This window comes from Scyliorhinus canicula, unplaced genomic scaffold (assembly GCF_902713615.1).
Source record: "Scyliorhinus canicula unplaced genomic scaffold, sScyCan1.1, whole genome shotgun sequence".
In the NCBI taxonomy this organism is placed as follows: domain Eukaryota; kingdom Metazoa; phylum Chordata; class Chondrichthyes; order Carcharhiniformes; family Scyliorhinidae; genus Scyliorhinus; species Scyliorhinus canicula.
The window spans coordinates 38,810-62,818 of NW_024055796.1; the positions used below are offsets into that span (position 1 = coordinate 38,810).

Sequence of the window (24,009 nt, forward strand, 5' to 3'; positions counted from 1 at the left end):
GAATAAATAATCCTCATCTCCATCTGAAATGGTTGACCCCTTATTTTGCAACAGTGACCCCTCGTTCTCGATTGTCCCACAAGAGGAAACATCCTCTCCACATCCACCCTGTCAAGACCCCTGAGGATCTTATATCGTTCAATCCAGGTTTTACCCAAAACTTTAAATCTGTGTCCCGACTGTTTGTATGATCAGTGAATGGAAACAGAGTTTCTTTGTCCACCTGATGGAAATCTGGCATAATCTTGTGTCCCTGAATCAAATCTCCCCTCAACCTCCTTTGCTGGAACCATTCTGGTAAATCTCCTCTGCACCTTCTCCAAGAACCTTCACATCCTTCCTGAAGAGTGGTGACCAGAGCTTTCTAAAGATTCATAGAATAGAATTAGAACCATAGAATTCCTACAATGCAGAAGGAGGCCATTCGGCCCATCGAGTCTGCACTGATTCTCTGAAAGGGCACCCTGCCTCGGCCCACACCCCTACCCTGTCCCTGTAACCCCATAGCCCCACCTAACCTGCACATCCCTGGACACTAAGGGACAATTTATCAAGGCCAATCCACCTAATTTGCTCATTAGATTGTGGGACAGACCTGAGCACCGGATGTAAACCGACGCAGACATGGGGAGAAAGTGCAAACTCCAGACAGTCACCAAGGCTGGAATTGAACCCCGGTCCCTGGTGCTGTGAGGCAGCAGTGCTAATCATTGCCACCGGAAGCACAGCTTTGGTGTCAATATTACTGTTTATGAAGCCCAAAATCGAATTTGCTTTGCCAACTACTCTCTTAGTATGTCTTGTAGATATACAAAATCCCTCTTCACCTCTTTTTCTCTCCTAAAGAGGCCGGTTGGGTTTTTCTGACAATCCAGCAGTTTTCATGGTCAGTTTTTTTCCCAGTGCCGGCCCCACAAATTACCAGATTCATTCAGCTCAATTTCACAACCTGCCTTTGTTTTTTTGTGGGTTCTCTCTCATTCCCTATTTTCTGTTCTCGATCAGTTTCACAGGGTGTTCGAAGGGGACGCTTCAAAGGTCGGGAATCTCAAACCAAAACATCACATCCTCAATTTATCATATCCTGAACATCATAGGATTTTGAACATGGAAGCAAAGAGCCTCATTCACAGTGGGGAGAAACCGTACACGTGTTGTGTGTGTGGACGAGGATTCGCTCTATCGTCAGGCCTCACAAGCCACAAATGCAGTCACACTGAGGAGAAACCGTGGAAATGTGCGGACTGTGGGAAAGGATTCACTTCCCCATCCCAGCTGGAAACTCATCAACGCAGTCACACTGGGGAGAGACCATTCACCTGCTCCAAGTGTGGGAAGGGATTCACTCAGTCATCGGCCCTACGAAGTCACGAGCGAGTTCACACTGGGGAGAGACCATTCACCTGCTCCAAGTGTGGGAAGGGATTCGCTCGTTTATCGGCCCTGCAGAATCACCAGCGAGTTCACACAGGGGAGAGACCATTCACCTGCTCCAAGTGTGGGAAGGGATTCACTGAGTTATCCACTCTGTCCGTACACCAGCGAGTTCATACTGGGGAGAGACCATTCACCTGCTCCAAGTGTGGGAAGGGATTCGCTCAGTCATCCCACCTGCTGAGACATGAGCGAGTTCATACTGGGGAGAGACCATTCACCTGCTCCAAGTGTGGGAAGCGATTCATTCGGTCATCGGCCCTGCAGAATCACCAGCGAGTTCACACTGGGGAGAGACCATTCACCTGCTCCAAGTGTGGGAAGGGATTCACTGAGTCATCCACTCTGTCCGCACACCAGCGAGTTCATACTGGGGAGAGACCATTCACCTGCTCCAAGTGTGGGAAGGGATTCACTCAGTCATCCAACCTGCTGAGACATGAGCGAGTTCATACTGGGGAGAGACCATTCACCTGCTCCAAGTGTGGGAAGGGATTCACTCGGTCATCCACTCTGTCCGCACACGAGCGAGTTCACACTGGGGAGAGACCATTCACCTGCTCCAAGTGTGGGAAGGGATTCACTCGGTCATCCACTCTGTCCGCACACCAGCGAGTTCATACTGGGGAGAGACCATTCACCTGCTCCAAGTGTGGGAAGGGATTCACTCGGTCATCCCACCTGCTGACACATGAGCGAGTTCACACTGATGAGAGACCGTTCCAATGTCCAGACTGCGGGAAGTGCTGGAAAAGTTCTGGGGAACTGATGAGCCATCAACGTGTTCACACTGACGAGAGACCGTTCAGGTGCTTTAACTGCGGGACTGGATTCAGACGCTCATCTGACCTCACTGTACATCAGCGAATTCACACCAGGAGAGGCCATTCGCCTGCTCCTAGTGTGGGAAGGGATTCATTCAGTTATCTGACCTGCTGAGACACCAGCGAGTTCACACTGGGGAGAGACCATTCACCTGCTCCGTGTGTGGGAAGGGATTCACCCGGTCATCCCACCTGCTGAGACACCAACGAGGCCACAAGTAACGACAGTGATTGGATTTTGCTGTTACTCACATTCAGGACTGAAACATATTAATTTGGGTCTCTTTCTGCTGATAGCAAACTCCAGCCCAATTACAGGGGCTAATATTCTGGCTTAAAGTCAAATAAATTAGATTTGTGTTAAATACGCAGAGTGTTGAAACTTTTTAATATCTCTGACACAAGTTAGTTCCTTTTGAAGTACTCTCGCTCTCCCCTGTCTCTTCCATCCTCACCTCCAACAAGAAGTGTGAGGAGCTTGTGGAGCTTCTTTGTGGCTGAGATTGAGTCAATCCGATCAGCTGCCTCTGCCTCCCATTAGATCAGACTTGAGAGAAAGTTCTATAGAAAAGCTGCAACACCAATACACTGCTTCCAGTAGTTGATGGTATAGCGGTTCAATAAATCAAATTAGTGGATCAAAAATGTGTGAGATATAGAGTAAAAACAGAAAATGCTGGATGAACATCATAGAATCCCTTCAGTGCAGAAGGAGCCCATTCGGCCCATCGAGTTTGCACCAACCCTACACCCCCCCCCCCCCACCCCTTCCCCCTTTGCAGGCGGATTCTCCCTGCCCTCTCCCCGTAACCTCACTTCACCTTTGATCACCAAGGGGCAATTTAGCATAACAAATCCACCAAACCTGCACATCTTTGGATGGTGGGAGAAAACTGGAGCACAGGGAGGGAACCCACACCGACATGGGGAGAATGTGCAAACTCCACACAGTTCCCCAAGGCTGGAATTGAACTGAGGTTGCTGGCCCTGTGATGCTGCAGTGCAAACCACTGTGCCACCATGCCACATCTGTGGCATCAGAAACAGAGTTTGTTGTCCATTGTTGTAACAGTTCTGTAGAAGGGTCAATTGAACCTTAAGAAGTCCATTGAAGTGAAAAGAAAGTGTTTTCCTCAGAGGTTTGACACAGGAAGAAGGTTCAGTCTTTGTGAAGCTCAATCTTCATTCACACAAAGTCCACAATCTGATTGGCTGGAGGACCATCCGGTCCTCCAATTCCTCCCATTGGTTAACACCTCTAAGGCAGGAAATGAGGTTGTGGAACCCGTGGCCAATGGGAAGAACTCAAAATGATGCAGAGTCTCAGCCAATGAGGGAGATCCGGGATCAGCCCTGCCCCTCATTAGTTCCGATTGCTTGGAAGCCGTTCCTGCTCGGTCCTCCAGTCACGTCCCCTCTTCCTATTGGTCTGGACCTGCCGTCAAATCACTCCCCGGGCATTGTGATGTGGGGCATGCGCAGTGCGGCTCATGTCCAGGGACAGGCGCTTGTTTGTCTCATCTTCAGGCGGGAAGGAGGCGGATAGGCGGAGGCAGCGTTAGGGGCAGTGGGTGGGAGGGGAGGCTTCACACACCCCCAGTGGAGGCCTCAAAGCTAAAACAAGAAATTACCAGTCTCGAGCAGGAAGGTTTTCCTGCAGAGCCTTTCCCCAGTTAACCACCACCATCCTCATCGGGGGCTGTGTGCAGCAGGGCGCATGCGTGGTGAGCCCTGTCCACTCAGCAGGGCTGACAGTGATGGATTCTGGAAACTCCTTTGACGGGGTTACAAGGGGAGGATTTAAACACAGCAAAGTGAAATCAAACAAGACATTCAAAACAGAAAGAGTCACTTGATTAATCAGAACCTGGATATTATTGGTCATTGAGTGTAACCATTGAGTTCCAGGTCAGTACCACTCTCCATGGGGATTCACTATATCAGCAATCCAGACACAGGCTCGTGTTCTGGGGACAAGGGTTCAAATCCCATCATGGCAATTGGTGGAGGATAAATTCAATAATCTGGAATTCAATGTTCATCTGAGTATTGGTGACGGTGAAATCATTGTGGTGAGTTTGTGGGAAGGGGAGAGTGTGTGGGACTGGGAGTTGCAGCTTTGGGAAACAAGAGCAATACTTAAATCCTGGGAACTAGAATTATCTGTTCTACGTTTCGGTCCTAGGCTAACATGGGCACATTGGTTTTATAGGGTCACAAGGAGTGGATTGACAGAATGGAAACTCAAATCAAACATCACATCAACATTTGAAAGTCACTCAATTCATCAGGACCTGAATATCTTTTGAATGTGGCCGGAGAAATATTTGTCTGTTCTGTCTGTGGGAAAGATTTCAAACATCAGTGTGACAGGAACAGCACAGGGAAACACACACCCAAGTGAGAGTGTTCCAGTGTAGGGACTGTGGCAAAGAATTTAATTACACATTGTGTTGAAATTCATTGACGCACTCACACTCACCTGCATCATGTGTGGGACAGGATTTTCTTGATTATCAAACCTGCAGCGATACCAGCGTGTTCACACTCGTGTGCTAAATGCGGGAAGAGCTGTAAAGCAGCAATGATCTGCAGAAACAACAACACACTCACTGGAGTGGAGCCATTCACCTGCTCCGAGTGTCGGAAGGGATACACTCGGTCATCTCATCTTCGAGACACCAGGTAGATTACGAGTGACTGCAGCCGTTTTACTGGGGCTCAGAAGAGGATTTTCAGACAGGAAATTAACAGAATAACTCAGTTCATCTGGACTTGAAGTTGCATGTGGAAGGAGCGATGTTTGTCCATTCTGTCTGGGAAGAGATTTCAAACATAGGTGTGCCTGAGAAAGGACTGAGACACACACCCGAGTGAGAGTGTTCCAGTGAACTGACTGTGGAAAGAGCTTTTACTAGTTACACATCCTGAAAATAAATCAGGATGGAGCTGGGCTGTCTGTCTTCACTGCAGCTATTTGATAAACACCCAATTCTTAAAGGTACTCTCACATGGCAATTCTGACTTCTCCCTCTGTGTACCTGAACAGGTTCCGGAATGTGCTGACTGGGGCTTTTCACAGTAACTTCATTGCAGTGTTAATGTAAGACTACTTGTGACAATAAAGATTAGGATTATCAAAAAATGTTCCAGCAAAATTTCCAACCCACCCACGATGATTCGCACGGCCGGAAAGATGACCCCAACAAATGGGTTGAAGCCAAATCTTTAAAAGTCAAAGTCTTCATTTCAAATCATTGCCGTGCTGTCAGGGGAAAAGGTTAACTTCTTTGTTTCTTCTTCCCTTTTGTAAACAAGCATTCACAAAGCTTCCCACAGCTTGTGAGCTCCGAAACATAACTTCAAGGCTGAAGTTTATCTTCAGAGATTGAAACAATTGTCCCAGTAAATTGTGATTCACACTGAAAGGTTTACTTTCACTCAGTAATTAGAACATTTCACTTTCTCAGCACTAACACTTTAGATCAAATCCCAATTGTTCTCTTCCCTTGTAGCTGGTGTGTGGAGAAGATCATGTTCACTAGATCTGTCAGCACAGAAACCGCACTGTGCTTCTGGATAAACTCAGTCTGCAAGTAGATGAATCTTTTAAACATCACCCAAGTGAAGGTCTCCCCCTGACTCTAAGGAGTGAGATGTCCCTGTAGTTGATGCTGTCTCCTCTGTCACTGCTGTTTTTATTGCATCACACATGTTCCGTGGACCAGTCTCACAGCCCAAAAGGGGAGGGCAGGAAGGTGTGACAGTCGATGGGACTTTCTGTGTGTGAGCAGTTCAGCTGGAATTCCATCCTTGCCAGGCATCTTTCTGCTTGCTCAGCAATCAATGGCCTTTCCCAGCTCAAATGATGAGAGTTCCTTGTCCAACTCAACCATGACAGGAAGCTGCAGGAGAGTCAGAGACTGGGAGATGCCCTTCTCACAGGGGTACAGGTCACTGTTGTGTTCAACCCAGCTCCTCCTCACTCTCTCACCATGACTGACAATGAGCATGCTCAGAGCACACACCCACACTGCACCTGCACACTGGCCTCGTACACTCACTGATAGGGGACTTTCTGGAGCACGGGGGATTCTGGGTAACACAGCCGCCATAGGGTAATTAGTAAACAGGAAGATTCTATTTCCCAGTTAGCAAAACAGAAGATCCAGAGTTAGTCAAGATGCTGGGCATGAAGCACGATGAAAGGTTGGATACTTTATTTAATACAGAAGCAAATTATTCTGATAAGATATCACTTAGACATGGGCAGCAAGCAGGCTGATCTACAGTATGTACAGTATTTACAACACATGGGAAACGGTAACTCATATCATCAAACCAGTGATAGGTTTGTTTACTGTTCATAGTTGTGACTGGGTCACACTCACGATTCATGCAAAATGCAACTCCCCAGGTTTTTTGACCTACTCCCTCCAGACCTGTTTTCACTCCAAGGGTCTTGACATCTGCCTCAGTCTTTATCCAGCCATGTATGTTCAGCTCACACTGCCCAACAACCAGCCTCTCCTGCGCTGGGCACAGGGTTTCCATCACCAAAAATCTCTCCTGGCCACGCACATCGACGCTACCACCTAGAAAGCACAACAGCGCCTATACTTCTTCAGGAAACTAAGGAGATTTGGCATGTCCACACTGACTCTAACCAGCTTTTACAGATGCACCACAGAAAGCATCCGATCTGGCTGCATCACAGCCTGGAGTGGCAACTGCTCGGCCCAAGACCGCAAGAAACTTCAGAGAGTAGTGAACGCAGCCCAGTCCATCACACAAACCTGCCTCCCATCCACTGACTCTATCCACACCTCCCTCTGCCTGGGGAAAGCGGGCAGCATAATTAAAGACCCCTCCCACCCAGCTTACTCACTCTTACAACTTCTTCCATCGGGCAGGAGATACAAAAGTCTGAGAACACGCACGATCAGATTCAAAATAGCTTCTTCCCCACTATTACCAGACTCCTGAACAACCCTCTTATGGACGGACCTGATTAATACTACACTCCTGGACGCTTCACTCAATGCCTTTGTCTATATATTTACATTGTGTACCTTGTGTTGCCCTATTATGTATTTTCTTTTTAGTTTACTTTCTTTTCATGTACAAAATGATTTGTTTGAGCTGCTCACAGAATAATAATTTTCACTGTACCTCGGTACACGTGACAATAAACAAATCCAATCCAAATCGAGGGAGCAATCTGCTTCTCTTGCGTTGGTGCACTGCATTTCCCTCATAACACTGAGAAGTGCGAGGTGATTCATTTTGGTCGGAGAAATTTGAATGCAGATTACAGGGTCAATGGCAGGATTCTGAGTAATGTGGAGGAACAGAGAGATTTTGGGGTTCATGTCCACAGATCTCTGAAGATTGCCACTCAAGTGGATAGAGCCGTGAAGAAGGCTTATAGTGTGGTAGCATTTATTAATGGGGGGCTTGAGTTTAAGAGCTGCGGGGTTATGTTGCAACTATACATGACTCTGTTGAGACCACATTTGGAGTATTGTGTGCAGTTCTGGTCACCTCATTATAGGAAGGATGTTGAAGCATTGGAAAGGGTGCAAAGGAGATTTACCAGGATGCTGCCTGGTTTGCAGGATAGGTCTTCTGAGGAAAGGTTGAGCGAGCTAGGGCTTTTCTTTTTGGAGCGAAGGTGGATGAGAGGCGACTTAATAGAGGTTTATACGTTGGTGAGGGGGATAGATAGAGTGGACATTCAGAGACTATTTCCTCGGGTGGATGTAGCTGTTACAAGGGGGCATAACTATAAGATACAGGGTGGGAGATATAGATATAGAATTTACAGTGCAGAAGGAGGCCATTCAGCCCATCGGGTCTGCACCGGCTCTTGGAAACTGCATCCTACCCAAGCCCACACCCCCAGCCTATCCCCATAACCCAGTAACCCCACCCAACACTAAAGGCAATTTTGGACTAAGGGCAATTTAGCATAGCCAATCCACCTAACCTGCACATCTTTGGACTGTGGAAGGAAACCGGAGCACCAGGAGGAGACCCACGCACACACGGGGAGAACGTGCAGACTCCGCACAGACAGTGACCCAGCGGGGAATCGAACCTGGGACCCTGGAGCTGTGAAGCAATTGTGCTATCCACAATGCTACCGTGCTGCCCTCGAAATATAGGAGGGATATCCGAGGTAGGTTCTTTACTCAGAGAATGGTTAGGGTGCGGAATGGACTGCCTGCTGAGATAGTGGAGTCAGACACTTTAGGAACCTTCAAGCGGTTATTGGAGAGGCACATGGATCACACCAGAATGACAGGGAGTGGGATATCTTGATCTTGGTTTCGGACAATGCTCGGCATAGAGGGCCGAAGGGCCGGTTCTGTGCTGTACTGTTCTATGTAACACAGTGGCATAGAAAGGTGACAGCACAAAACAAAGGCACTCAACAAATTGTATCTGTGCCAACTTTCTGCAACAGTCACAATCCCCTGTCATTGGCCCTGAACTCTGCAGATATTTTTCTCCTCAAAAGATACGAACAGATGGCCAAGGAGCTGGAGTTGGCTATTCAGCCGAGTCTGCTCCATCATTTAATAAGGTCATGGCTGATCTGATAGTAACAGATAGTTGTCCAATTCTCTTTTCAAGGCATCAATTGAATCTGCCTCCACCACATTTTCGAGCAGTGCATTCATGATCCCACATGCAGCACAGAATGTTTTTCTTCACATCGTAAGACATAGGAGCAGAATTAGGCCACTCGGCCCATCGAATCTGCTCCGCCATTCAATCATGGCTGATATTTTCTCATCTTCATTCTCCTGCCTTCTCCCCATAACCCCTGATCCCCTTATTAATCAAGAATCTATCTATCTCTGCCTTAATGACACTCAGTGATTTGGCCTCCATGACATTCTGTGGCAAAGAGTCCCACAGATTCACCACCCTCTGGCTGAAGAAATTCCTCCTCATCTGTTTTAATTCCTCCTCATCACCTGAGGAAGGAACTGTGCACCTAAAGCTAGTGAGTTGAAACAAACCTGTTGGACTTTAACTTGGTGTTGTAAGACTTCTTACTCTGTTTTAAAGGATCGCCCCTTTAGTCTGAGATTGTGTCCTCTGCTTCTAGTTTTTCCTACAAGTGGAAACATCTTCTCCATGTCCACTCTACCCAGGTCTCGCAGTATCCTGTAAGTTTTAATAAGATCCCCCCCCCATATCCTTCTAAACTCCAACAAGTACAGACCCAGAGTCCTCAACCGTTACTCATACGACACGCTCTTCATTCCAGGGATCATTCTTGTAAACCTCCTCTGAACCCTTTCCAAGGCCAACACACCCTTCCTTAGATACGGAGCCCAAAACTGCTCATAATACTCCAAATGGGGTCTGATAAGGGCCTTATGTAGCCTCAGAAGTACATCCCTGGTCTTGTATTCTAGCCGTCTCGACATGAATACATTGCATTTGCCTTCCTAACTGCCGACTGAACCTGCACATTAACCTTTTGGTTTTACATTTTGTTTTTGAATTTAGAGTACCCAATTCATTTTCTCCAATGAAGGGGCAATTTAGCGTGGCCAATCCACCTACCCTGCACATCTTTGAGTTGTGGGGGCGAAACCCATGCAAACACGGGGAGAATGTGCAAACTCTACACGGACAGTGACCCAGAGGCGGGATCGACCCTGGGACCTCGGCGCCGTGAGGCTGCAGTGCACCTGCACGTTAACCTGAAGAGAATCTTGAACAAGGTCTCCCAAGTCCCTTTGTGCTTGTGATTTCCTCAGCATTTTCCCATTTAGAAAATAGTCTAACCTCCATTTCTCCTTCCAAAGTGCATAATCTCACACTGTTCCTCATAGAACAGTACAGCACAGAACAGGCCCTTCGGCCCTCGATGTTGTGCCGAGCAATGATCACGCTACTCAAACCCACGTATCCACCCTATACCCGTAACCCAACAACCCCCCCCCCCCCCTTAACCTTACTTTTTAGGACACTACGGGCAATTTAGCATGGCCAGTCCACCTAACCCGCACATCTTTGGACTGTGGGAGGAAACCGGAGCACCCGGAGGAAACCCACGCACACACGGGGAGGACGTGCAGACTCCGCACAGACAGTGACCCAGCCGGGAATCAAACCTGGGACCCTGGAGCTGTGAAGCATTTATGCTAACCACCATGCTACTCATTGTATTATTTGCCCACTCTCCTCACCTTGCTCAGCATTGCTTATTTTTCTAATCACTTTAAATGAATGCCTTCTGTTTCTAACTATGCCCTAAATATATGACTTGCTAGATCAAATGTCTATTGCAGATCCTTAGTTTTAATGTGGTCAAGTGCCTTTCCATTTGAGAACTGTTCAATAAAGTTATTAGAATTATTTTTAGCTAGAGTAACACGTGGAGCAGTGGAACTACGGCGCTGAGGACCCGGGATTGAATCCCGGCCCTGGGTCCCTGCCCGTGTGGAGCTTGCACATTCTCCACGTGTCTGCATGGGTTTCACCCCCACAACCCAAAGATGTGCAGGTTAGGTGGATTGGCCAGGCTAAATTGCCCCTTAATTGGAAAAATAAATAACAATAATTGGGTACTCTGACCCCCTGACCCTTCTCCTCCCCCCCCGACCCTTCTCCTCCCCCCCGACCCTTCTCCATCGGGCCGGAAAGTGGAGCTGAGTCCACAAAAGATCAGCCATGATCTCATTGAATGGCGGAGCAGGCTCGAGGGGCCAGATGGCCTACTCCTGCTCCTAGTTCTTATGTTCTTATTTGTTGCTTCCTCACCAATCAGTTTTTTCCATTATCCTGAAGTGACCTTATTTTTATCGGGAGTTCACTGAAGTGTGTTCCTAACTTCTCATTATCTAAATTTCTATTCACCACTTTTCTGTACACCTGACCCAGTCCATGACTTTCTCCCTCATTGTCTGAAACACATCAGCAACTTCTGTATAATCCTGGTGTGTATATTTCAGTCTAAATCATTGATATATACCGGAAACTGTGGAGCCCCACTGGAAACAGACGTCCAGGCATCATTCAGTCCTGGATGTGACTAACAGCAGCAACAACAGCTGAATCCAAACCCTGCTGTTGCCTGTGAATTTGCTGATGTCTGTTCAGGTTGTTTGACTGAGTGAATCTCCTCCCACACACGGAGCAGTTAAACAGCCTCTCCCCAGAATCGCTCCCACGTGTGGGCCACACGGTACACAGTGGTTAGCACTGTTGCTTCAAATCTCCAGGGTCCCAGAATTCCCAGCTTGGGAATTCACTGTCTGTGCGGAGTTTGCACGTTCTCCCCATGTCTGCGTGGGTTTCCTCCGGGTGCTCCAGTTTCCTCCCACAGTCCATTAAATGTGTAGATTAGGTGGATTGGTCATGTTAAATTGCCTTGGTGTCCAAAAAGGTTAGGTGGGGTTATGGGTTAGGTTGGAGGTATGGGCTTTAGTAAGGTGCTCTTTGCAAGGGCCTGTGCACTCGATGGGCCGAATGCCCTCCTTCTGCACTGTAAATTCTATGATTCTGTTTCAGTGTGAACTCGCTCGTGTTTCTGCAGATTCGGTTTACCTTTAAATCTCTTTTCTCAGTCAGAACATTTAAAAGGTTTCTGATCAATGTGACCAAGTCGGTGTGTCATCAGGTGAGATGACTGAGTAAATTTCTTGTCACACACGGGGCAAGAGTACGGCCTGTGCCCAGTGTGAACTCGCTGGTTTTGCAGAAGCTGGGATGAACATGTGAATCTCTTCTCATACACGGAGCAGGTGAATGGCCTCTCCCCAGTGTGAGTGCGTTGATGTGACAGTAACTCCTTTCTGCGTTTAAAGCTCTTCTCACAATCAGCACATTTAAACGGTCTCTGATCAGTATGAACAAGTTGGTGCTCCAGGAGGTGGTATGACTGAGTGAATCCCTTCCCACACACGGAGCAGGTGAATGGCCTCTCCCCAGTGTGAGTGCGCTGGTGTCTCAGTAAACTCATTTTACTTTTAAAGCTCTTCTCACAGTCAGCACATTTAAAACGTCTCTGATCAGAATGAACAAGTTGGTGTCTCAGGAGGTCTGATGACTGAGTGAATCCCGTCCCACACACGGAGCAGGTGAATGGCCTCTCCCCAGTGTGAGTGCGTTGATGTCTCAGTAAATCCTGTTTACTTTTAAAACTCTTCTCACAGTCAGCACATTTAAAAGGTCTCTGATCAGTATGAACAAGTTGGTGGCTGAGGAGGGAGGATGACTGAGTGAATCCTTTACCACACATGGAGCAGGTGAATGGCCTCTCCCCAGTGTGAGTGCGTTGATGTAACAGTAAATCCTTTCTGCTTTTAAAGCTCTTCTCACAGTCAGCACATTTAAAAGGTCTCTGATCAGTATGAACAAGTTGGTGTGCCAGGAGTTGGAATGACAGAGTGAATCCCTTCCCACACTCGGAGCAGGTGAATGGCCTCTCCCCAGTGCGAGTGCGTTGATGTAACAGTAAATCCTTTCTGCTTTTAAAGCTCTTCTCACAGTCAGCACATTTAAACGGTCTGTGATCAGTATGAACAAGTTGGTGTGTCAGGAGGTATGATGACCGAGTGAATCCCTTCCCACATATGGAGCAGGTGAACGGCCTTTCCCCAGTGTGAATACGTCGATGAGTTTCCAATTCAGATGGGTAATTGAATCCCATCCCACAGTCCCTGCATTTCCACGGTTTCTCCATGGTTATTGACAAGTTATCAGGTGCAGGTGGGATCCAGATTTGAGGTCACTATCAGATCAGCCGTGATGTTATTAAATGGTAGAACAGGCTCACGGGGCGGAATGTCATATTGCTGCTTCTTTATTCCTTTGGTCCGAATGTCCTTATGTCTCTCCAACTTGGATCATCAGTTGAAGCCTGAGTACGGTGTCTCCCTGATGTAAATGCTGCAATTTAATTTCATGCTTTGTGATTGGTTAAAGCTCAGTTCCAGCTAACGGTGGAAAATTACTTAGATGTCTGTGTCTCGGTGCTTTTCCAATCACAGTGATTTTCAAATTTTTTTCCAAAAGACAAAGCAGACAAACATTTCTCCTTCCACATTGACAGGCCGGTCCTGATGAATCAAGTGACTGTCAGATCTCGACATGATGTTTGCATCTGCAAATATTCTGTAAAAGGAGATTACATTGAAATATTGTGAATATATAAGACACAAACAGGCCATTCTGTCACAGATTCTGCTGCTGTCAATACTCGGCACACATCTCCGACTGTCACACCTATCAAATCTCAGCCTTTCTCCTGATTTTCAATTCCATTTTCTCTCATGTGCTTGTCCTGTTTCCTTTTGAAAACATCTCAGCATTTTCCTCAACTCCTTTCCATGGTAATGAGTTGCACATTCTGAACTGTGATAAATAATTTTGTCCATATTGTCCACTTGGACTTATTCGTAACTATCTTGTATTTATGACTTGTTTGTTGAAATGAAATGAAACGAAAATCTCTTATTGTCACAAGTCGGCTTCAAATGAAGTTACTGCGACAAGCCCCTAGTCGCCACATTTCGGCACCTGGTAGGGGAGGCTGGTACGGGAATTGAACCGTGCTGCTGGCCTGCCTTGGTCTGCTTTCAAAGCCAGCCATTTAGCCCAGTGTGCTAAACCATGGTAATCTCTCACATTGCCCCCCTCCATTTAATCTTTCCTGGGAGCTTTAATATCTCATGTTACAAACGTCATCACTGTCAATGCAGGATAGAATTCGCAAAGAGACAAACCTTTCCGTTGGGTTCAGTTTGTTGTGTGCAAATTCTCCACTTCCAATATCCTGTAAAAGGAGTTTACAAAAGCCATCACTGTCAGTCCAGGATATAAATTCTGATCAGGCATTCGTAGTTTTTCTGGAACATTTTTTCCTTTCTTGTTCCCCCAAAGCTGTAAATCCCCATCCCACACACTCTCCCTCTTCCCTGGGCTGAAATCCAAACCCATCTTACCATCTGCACCATTTCCTTTTTTCCTCCCTCTCCTCTGCCTGGGTTCAGTTCTCCAGCTCCTGTCCGCTGACTGACAATAAAATCAATGGGTCTTATTGGGAGTTTGGGGCCTCCAGCGTGTGTTTTGTGAATCCTCCCGGCCCACCACCCAGGGTTTCCTTCCTTCCCACAGATCAGAGTCCTCACTGATTTGAGTGCAAAGTATAAGCTCTTATTTAGTATCCCCCCCCCTCCCCCATCCTGTGATGTGAACCACCCTCCAGTGTGTGAAGCAGGATGGTGCCCGTTAACCTGGGCCTGTTCCCGGGAGGGAGGGAGAAGCTCCGCAGCTGCAAACCAGGGAGCTGACAATGATGGTGAAGGGTTTGCTCCAGCTCCCAATGCCCGGGGACTGATTGACGGCGGATTCAGACCAATAGGAAGAGTGGGCGGGGCTGGAAGACCGAACAAGAGCGACTGGTCCTCCAGCCAATCAGAGTGAATGGGAGGCGGAGCAAAGCCGGGGCTCTCGCTCCTTCCGCATCCACCCGGCCCTGTCTCGGGGAAAAGCCCGAGCAGCTTTCGCCGGTTCAACTGCTGCATCCGAGCTTCGTGTTTGGGGCCAACACGGTGTTTTTATGAAGTTTCCTGACCCATCCGCCGCCTCCATTCCTCCCTCATGACTCACCCGAGCGCGATGTGACCGACTGAGGGTTTCCGCCCAACTGCTGGAATCCTGAGTTCTCAACGGTACTGCGCATGCTAGAGCTCACGTGGGAGTCCGGGCTCAGCCCCGCCCCTTATTCACTCCGATTGCTTGGAGGACCGCCACGCACACCCCTTTCTTCCTATTGGTCCAGACCTGCCGTCAATCACTCCTTGTGCATCATGAGCTGGAGCATGCGCAGTGCCAATGCTGGACTCGGCCGGGTGGGTTCACTGAAACCCTGTGGAGGTGCCAAACCCCAATAAGAAGTTTCCGCACCCGGCTTTGCATCGAGCGGGGGGACAGCTGCAGCCTGCTCCCGGTTACAGGCCTGAGTTAACGGCCGCCGTCTTTATAGAGGCTGCAAACCTGCAGGGGGCAAAACATCAGAGATAAAGTTTGTTCTGAAACCAATGGGATATTGTAAAACAGGAGGTCAGGGTTACAGTCAACAACAACAACTTCTTTTATTTAACACCTTTAACATCATAAATCATCCCAGTCAACTTCACAGGAACATTATAAAACAAAGTGTTGGGTTACGGGTATACGGGTTACGTGGGTTTAAGTAGGGTGATCATTGCTCGGCACAACATCGAGGGCCGAAGGGCCTGTTCTGTGCTGTACTGTTCTATAATTCTATAAAAAGTGAGACACCCAGACACAAAAGGAGATATTAGGACAGGTGACCAAAAACCTGGTCAAAGAGGTGAGTTTTACAGAGTATGAAAGGAGGTACGTTAGGTGGAGACGGGGAGGTTTAGGGAGGGAATTCAGTGCTTGGGGCCGAGGGAACTTAAAACCATGGCGGAGTAATTAGAATCGGGGGTGTGCAAGAGTCCAGGATCAGAGCTGTGCAGATATCTCAGAGGGTTGTGGAGCTGGAGGAGATGACAGACACAGGGAGATATGAGGCCATGGAGGGATTTGAAAACAAGGGTGAGAATTGACTGGGAGCGAATGCAAGTCTCGGAGTTGCTTTTATAAAAATTGTTGTTTTGAGAATGTTGGAATCAAATATATTTGATTCGATGTTCAAACTGTCCATTTATTAAATGTCCATTTATTAAAAACAAGGCAACATAGTCTAAAATGTTTCACCTTGTATAAGTTATGGAATGTGATTCACCCTAATCTCGAACGGCGTGAGAACAGGAGAACCTTCACTCCTGCCACCTCAGTGCCATGGATCCAGCCCTTGTCCTTGGAGAAATGTAATGAAAAGTGTTTGTCTTATCAGACTTCTGTGTTACTTTAAAACTATGTCAATGAATTTGCAGAATATGTGTTTTTTAATGCTTAATTTTAAAACTGGGGCTTAATATTTACGCTTAAACAGCTATCTTTTACCTATATTAGGTATATTTGAAATACCTGGCTTCTACAGTTCGGCCCTTTGATAAATGGAAAGATCAAGTGAGATATATCAGAATATGATAAAAGACATTATTAATGTGACAGGATAGGTAAAAGCGCAAAGAATAACTCATTCATATTGTCATTGCAGTTTTAAACAATAGAATGGACACTTAGCATTGCAACAAGCATTTCAACAATAATCATTAAAATTCTTAAAGAATCATTATTACAAAATAACAATAAATTAATCAAATTTGATTCTACTGATTCAGTATTAATAAATTATAGAATATGTTAATAATACAGTCAAATAATTGATTGATCAGTAACATTTCAACAATAGTATTTCATCTCAAATTCATCAATTGGGGGTGCAGTAGAGTTAGTGTGAATCATTCTGACAGTTGGTCCCCTGTGTTTAGCAAATAGTTCTTTGATACACTTAGCCCATTGGTATGTTATGTCAATGATGAACACAGCTACACAGGAGAATAGATTTTTGGATGTGAATCTGGTACATTTACAAAGCCAGTCAAATAACTGAAAATGAGTATTACGGTTAACATTTTACAGATCTTAACATTGATATACTGATTTAAAATTGATATCATGATTACAAAATTCAGCAATAAACAATTAATAATAATTTCATGGATACAAATAAAATGATTATACAATAAGAAGTTGAACATATGATCTAGTAATAAATGGTAAAATGATGATCAAAATTGATTATGTAATTTATTAATAAATTATTAATAATAATTCACTAATAAATGATAATGAAACTTTGTATTGGATGTGAATTGTCAAGTCTTTGACATCTTTTGGATTATACATAAAAGCTGTTGAAAGGTTTAATTTTCTTGCAGAGACAAAAAGGGGCGTATAGGGTGGATAAATTGGAATGATGCCATTCTCATCTCTGAACTTTTTATTATATTTGTCACTCAAATGGACTGGGAGTAAAAGTTGGATTGCTGCCAAATTCCCGTTATCAAGTCTCTTAGAACAATATGTTCTCTCTATGGATTTGCTTTAATCAGAGTTACTTTTCTGAAGTTTTAATTTCCAAGCTAATTCTAAACATTTATTTTAAAATATCAAACACAATAACTTATTGAATATATAACTGAACCAGTTTTGCGCTGTATCTTGGTTTTCTGTAGATGAACTAGTCGATTCTGTTAAAGGAAACACAGCTAACAAGATATGTTAATTTCTTAAAATTAATAAAGCAACATTCAGATTAATAACAGTTTTCTCAAGTTGACAGTTCTTGGCAACTTTTTAGCGATACGTGACTTGTCCCGTATCCCTGTAGCCAGGAGGCTGGCCTTCATCGTAGACCAGTCTGCAACCGTGAAATCTGAAACTCGCAAAATGGCCATCTTCAACACGAGAAAGAAATCTTCTGGAATTTTTTTTTCAAGTGAATGCAAGGCTTGGATTTATCGTTAACGGAGGAGAGGCAACGATTGACATGCCTTTGTTAGCAATTGAGGTTTTGGACTGAGGTTTGGGTAGGATCAAGTTTAAAGCTGCAAACAGTTCTGGTGGCTGTTTGGTGCTTAATTGGATCATGGCCAGCAGCATTTTGTGGTCGGTCTCAGAGTAAGATAACAGTTTGTTCTGGGGTAAAAGTGTCCTTGAGAGATAGTTCATTTGGCCAGACCCCCCTTGTGGAACCTCGATCAGTGTATTCATTGTTTTCATGTCAGTAGCAGCTTACAATAATGTAAGATTTGATTTATTTATCACTGGTACACCTTAGCTCTTAGTTAACATCATTTGTCCGGTTGGTGGCGCTGTTTACTTTGGAGAGTTCAGCTCATTTTTAAAAAACAGATTTGAAGTCTTTTGTGCTGTTAATTTGTCTGTCAGTAATTTGTTACGACATTTCATGGTGTCCATGTCAATTTCCAAAATACATTTTTCCTCAAGTAACTGGCAATTTTGACTTTTGATTTGCTCAGTTTCTGTTTGTAACTGTTGGTAGTTTGACTCTGATTCAACAACTTGATGTTGCAATTCTGCGATTTGAAAAGATAACAATTGAACCTTAAAGGTTTAATTTTCCAACAATGTTTTAATTTCATCATAATGCTCAAGTTTGGATTTTGCATCTCGTAATTCCTCAACAGCTGCAATTAGTTGATCTTTAGTGGACTGAAGCTCACAATCGAATTTTGTTTTTGCATTTGTCTCTTGATGTTTTTGGAGCTGTGCCATTACTGCAGAAGACCATTTCATACATCTTCCACCGTTTAACCGTGTGGTCTTACCCCATGCCTTCTTGATATTATCAAGGGACCACTGTCCTTTGGGGATATCATATTTTGATTCAATTTTTGTGGCAACTGCAGACAGTCCAAATTGTCTACAAATCAAAGATCCAAGATCATCAATAGAGACATCCGATACAGCACGACCTCCCTTGCACGTTGTGGGAAGTAGTTCTCTTCCATTTGAAGTTTCTGAATCTATTTTAGGAGCCATGTCCACCATAAACTCAGCCTTACACCCAATATTTTGGTCGTCAACTCCTTTTGCATATCTGTGTACACTACCGTGACTATTTTTTCAGTCCCATTTTATTTTAGATTCAATGACCGGCACCTGATTGAATTAACAATCTATAAAAAGGGCCTTTCTAAGGGGTCGAAGCACTGCTTGATGCGGCTATAAGAATGGGTCAAAAATATATTTCTTACCCCATTCTAGCCGTTTTCTTCCTGGCTGGTGCCTCCCCTGTTTGCCGAACGACACCAAGTTGATGGATTTAACCATTCGGTTGTCAGCAGCACTTTGAGATTACTGGAACTCAGCAGAAATTTCAGTTAAAACTTCTCAGGTGCAAATAGGAATTGTTTATTTGTCTTCTATTGATTACAATTTGAAAGTAATTATGAAAGGCAACTCGTAGACAATTTGAAGCTTTCAAAGAATCACAGAAATTATCTTCTTGCTGAGGCAAACAGCTTGACAATAACTTTAAAAGTCAAAGCCTGAAAATGAAATATGAATACAGGAGGCAGTGAATAGTTCAGATCAAAGTATAGATGATTCAAAAAGAGAGAAAGAAATCCAGCTAATCTTCAGCTTCAAACCAACACCACTCACAAATGGCCAAACAAAACTTTTCAGTTATACTGTTTCATATCTGTCTGAAGCCATCTAATCACACCCCAATATAATCCTAATTGGTTTGGGTTAGACTCAAACACATCTGATTTGACGGCAAGCCGTCCATCTTTAATATGCAACATTAGTTCTAATTGTTTCGTATCTGCATAAGGACAGGAATCTTGTGTATCTACAACTCAACCAGAAATTCCCAATGTTAATGAATGCAATATTGTCCAAAGATGTGCGGGTTAGGTGGATTGGCCATGCTAAATTGCCCGTAGTGTCCTAATAAAAAAGTAAGGTTAAGGGGGGGGGGGTTGTTGGGTTACGGGTATAGGGTGGATACGTGGGTTTGAGTAGGGTGATCATGGCTCGGCACAACATTGAGGGCTGAAGGGCCTGTTCTGTGCTGTACTGTTCTATGTTCTATTGTGCTTTATCAAGAACACAAAAACTGGTTGTCTGCTGGCTTAGCTATTATAACAATAAAGCCTTCATGTCTATGGCTGTTGCTACGGGTCCTGCTCTGTCCTTGGACACCGACTTGAAAAATGTATTCATTAAATCAGTTAAAGTGTCTGTTTTAATCTAGTAAAGTGAATTATGCTGGTTCTATGAAACAGTTATGTTTTGAGAGTGTTAAAATCCTTAATTTAAAATGGGTAAAACTGGGGCTTAATATTTATCCTAAATAACTATCCTCTACCTATTAGGTGTGTCAGGTAACAGTTGACTTCTACAGGTGGCATAACCGAGTGAATCCCTTCCCACATATGGTGCAGGTGAATGGCTTCTCCGCAGTGTGAACACACTAGTGCCTAAACAGGTGGGATGAACGAGTAAATCCCTTCCCACACTCTGAGCAGGTAAATGGCTTCTCTCCAGTGTGAATGTGCTGATTCAGTTCAACAGGATAACTGAATCCCTTCTCATAGTACTCACACTTCCAAGGTTTCCCCACGTGTCCTTGTGTCTCTCCAGGTTAGATGAATAGTTGAAATCTTGTCCACACAGAACGAGTGTGTGGTTTCTCTGCAGTGTCAACGGTGCTGTTTCCTTCCGTGTTCACATTCCAATGTTGATGTTCAGATCGTGACAAATTGGGCAACTCTATCAGATCCCAATGATTTGGTTTCAGTTCCCTGAAGCTGATTTAAAACAGGGAAAAGGGAGTGAAGAGAACCCACAAAACCACAAAGGCAGGTTTCAAATTGAGCTGAATCAATCTGGTCATTTGTGGGGTTGTCAGTCGGAAATAGCAACCATGGAAGCTGCTGGATTGTTGTAAAATCACAACTGGTTCACTAATATCCTTCAGGGATTTGCACCTGCCACCCAGTCTGGGCCGACACAAGTCTCTGGCTTCTATGAGAGGACAGCGAGAGAGGGAGGAGAGTGAGCGGGGTAAAGGACAGGAATCTTGTGTATCTACAACTCAACCAGAAATTCCCAAACCCTTCACCCCCATAAAGATTATTGTTTAAGCAGCAAAATTTTAAAATTCTCACCCCTTTTTTAAAATCCATCTCTGGCTGTGACCTCCATATCTCTGACAATGCCTGTGATCCCACAACCCTCCCAGATCTCTGCACTCCTCTAATCCCGGTCATTTAAGTATTCCAGATTTTTATCGCTTCACCACTGGGACTGTTCTTTCCAATCCTCAGAACCCAATCTCTGGAATTTCCCCTAAACCTCTCCAACTCTGAGCCTCACTTTTATCCTGTACGATACTCCTTAAATCCAATCTCTTTAACCAAGTTTTTGAACATCTGTTCTAATATCACCTTATGTGGTGTTGCTCATTCTGGGTGAGTGTGCTTAACACTCAATTTGGCTCTGTTTCGTTCCTTAGCTCTGGAGTCGCCAGGTATCGTTAAGATACCGCCACAAGTTTCAAGTTCAAGTTCAGACCAATAACTTCATACACCAGTTAGTAAGTTCAAACAAGACACGTTTACTATAATAGTTATCTACTAATTATGCATATAAAATGACAAGACTAGGTTAATCCTACCACTAACAGGTCAATACTGGAATAAGGGAACTGCCGGTCAGGGAACAACGGCCTCTAGCTTTGTCCTGGATCGCAGGCTTCCAATCGGTGTGGACTAAAAGGGTCAGGAGTGTCTACTCTCGTAGCGTGCGTTGTGTGACACTTACTTGGTGGTGGCTGCTGACCAAGCCTCCTCTTCTCAAGGTCTTCTGCTGCAACGGTGATCAAGGAGAGCGCTGGCTAAGAGGAGCTGGTCAAGATGAGGCTGGCTGAGAGAGCGAGCTGGGGTCGGGGTCTCTGTCTTATACCTCTCCCAGGGTCTCGCGCCCACCTGGGCGGACCCTCTATACACCCGCAATCGATTGGGTCTCTTCCCAATCGATTGATTTGAATTTCCCCAATAACGGGGCAGTCCCGCGATCACTGGGCAGTTCTTGGGGCTTATTGTTTTGGACTTTTCTTGGCGCTGAGAAGTCTGGCCTTCTATTCACTGTAGCGATTTGAGTTAACTTGTTTCCATTGTACCTGGGAATCACCCGGTATCACCTTATTAGTATGCTAACTTGTTTTCTTTCACAGTGCTGCCTGGTTTCTGCAGCAGTCAGAATACACAAGTGCTTTTGCAAGCTGCTTGCTTTTGCAACATTGATCATAGAATTTACAGTGAAGAAGGAGGCCACTCGGCCCATCAAGTCTGCACCGGCTCCTGGAAAGACCACCCTACCCAAGGTTAACACCCCAACCCCATCCCCATAACCCAGTAACTCCACCCAACACTAAGGGCAATTTTGGACCAATCCACCTAACCTGCACATCTTTGGACTGTGGGAGGAAACCGGAGCACCCGGAGGAAACCCACGCACACACGGGGAGGATGTGCAGACTCCACACAGACTGTGACCCAAGCTGGAATCGAACCTGGGACCTTGGAGCTGTGAAGCGATTGTGCTATCCACAATGCTACCATGCTGCTCACTTTCCCTGCATTTTCCCTGCATTCTTTGTAATCTTCCATTTTGTGTTGGGCAGTGGCCACCCCAGGTGGCTACAGTGGCTAATATAATCATAGCAAATAGGAGGAGGAGGCCATTTGGCCCTTCGAGCCTGCTCCGCCATTCATTACGCTCATGGCTAATCATCCAACTCCTTGGCCTAATCCCACTTTCCCCCATATCCTTTGATCCCTTCGCCCCTCGTGCTAGCCGCAGTGTCAAATGTTGGTTTGCAATGTTCAAAGCGTGATAAAAGGGGCGGCACGGCGGTGCAGTGGTTAGAACTGCTGCCTCATGCCGCCGAGGACACAGGTTCGATCCCGGCCCTGGGTCACTGTCCGTGTGAAGTTTGAACATTCTTCCTGTGTCTGCGTGGTTCTCACCCCTACAACACAAAAAGATGTGCAAGGTAGTGGATTGGTCACGTTAAATTGTCCCCTAATTTGAAAAAAGAATTGCGTACACTAAATTTATTTTTAAAAAGTGCAATAAAAATTAAACTTGCCATTGATCTGAACAATCTGATGCGCTAATAGCTACACTAACAATCAATTTAAGATAATCAGTCCAGCTCGTAACATGACTCATTGTATTTTGCTAAAAGCGACATGCTTTCATATGCAGGCACCAGTTCTCTGTAAACAAAAGGAATATGATTAAGCCTTGCAACTTTATTTGAATTACCCGAAAGATCAAGGAACCTGTAGATTCCTGTTGATTTCTCTAGTCATGTTTCAGCCAATGAGAGTGCACTTGCGAACCAATCAGCACTCTTGACTCCTGTTGTATTAATTATGATCATTTGAAATTTGGCATTTTTCGGCTTGTCCTGATGAGTACAAAATGAAAAGCTTCAGCAACATTTCTCTCTTTTCAACAATTTTAATTTCAGTGCTAATAAGTGATTTAAGTTCTTTTAAGTTCCTTGAGAATTAAATTTGATAGTGGAGGTGTCATTGTGAAGAATGTGTAATTCGGTAAGAATCAGCAAGGATTAATCACCACTTTCTAATTGGAGATGTGAATCAGCGGAATCTTAGAGACAGTGGGGCCAGTTTAGCTCAATTGGCTATACAGCTGGTCTATAATGCAGAGCAGGTCAGCAGTGTGGGTTATTCAGGAAGGTCCGCCTTCTCAACCTTGCCCTTGGCTGGAGGTGTCATGATCGTCAGGTTAAATCACAACCAGTCAGCCTGTGGTCATTTGGATGACTTTACCTTTTACCTGGAGACAGTGTATTGTAGAGTTTGCAGCAAAGGTCCATTTTGGATTGAAGGAAAAGTTCATAAGTTTATTATTAACACGTTATTCTTGAAAGTTCCTGAATTAAAGCAAAAGAAATCACAGATGGTGCTTTTTAAAAGGAGCATTGCAGCCCTGACAATTAGTGACAGATCCAGAATATTAAACTCCAGCCAGTTGTAGGGATTGTTAATTTCAGCAGAAACAAACCAAATATTGTCAGATTATCAATCCTGGATGTGATTAACAACAGAATCCAAACCCTGCAGACAGTTGTGAACTCGCTGGTGCGTCAGCAGGTGGGATGACCGAGTGTATCCCTTCCCACACTCAGAGCAGGTGAACGGCCTTTCCGCGGTGTGAGTGCGCTTGTGTA

The 24,009-nt window shown here is 45.1% G+C and overlaps 1 protein-coding gene across 1 annotated transcript in view; it reads left to right on the forward strand.

The window, feature by feature from the left end:
- Window positions 1-24,009, forward strand: part of LOC119961086 (zinc finger protein 420-like) — a 40,870-nt gene that overhangs the window by 593 nt on the left and 16,268 nt on the right. Inside the window, exons 2-3 of the mRNA XM_038788569.1 lie at window positions 1,006-2,293; window positions 2,377-2,440. Coding sequence (XP_038644497.1) covers window positions 1,108-2,293; window positions 2,377-2,440 — 1,250 coding nt within the window. The 5' untranslated portion in view covers window positions 1,006-1,107. The remainder of the gene's footprint in view (window positions 1-1,005; window positions 2,294-2,376; window positions 2,441-24,009) is intronic.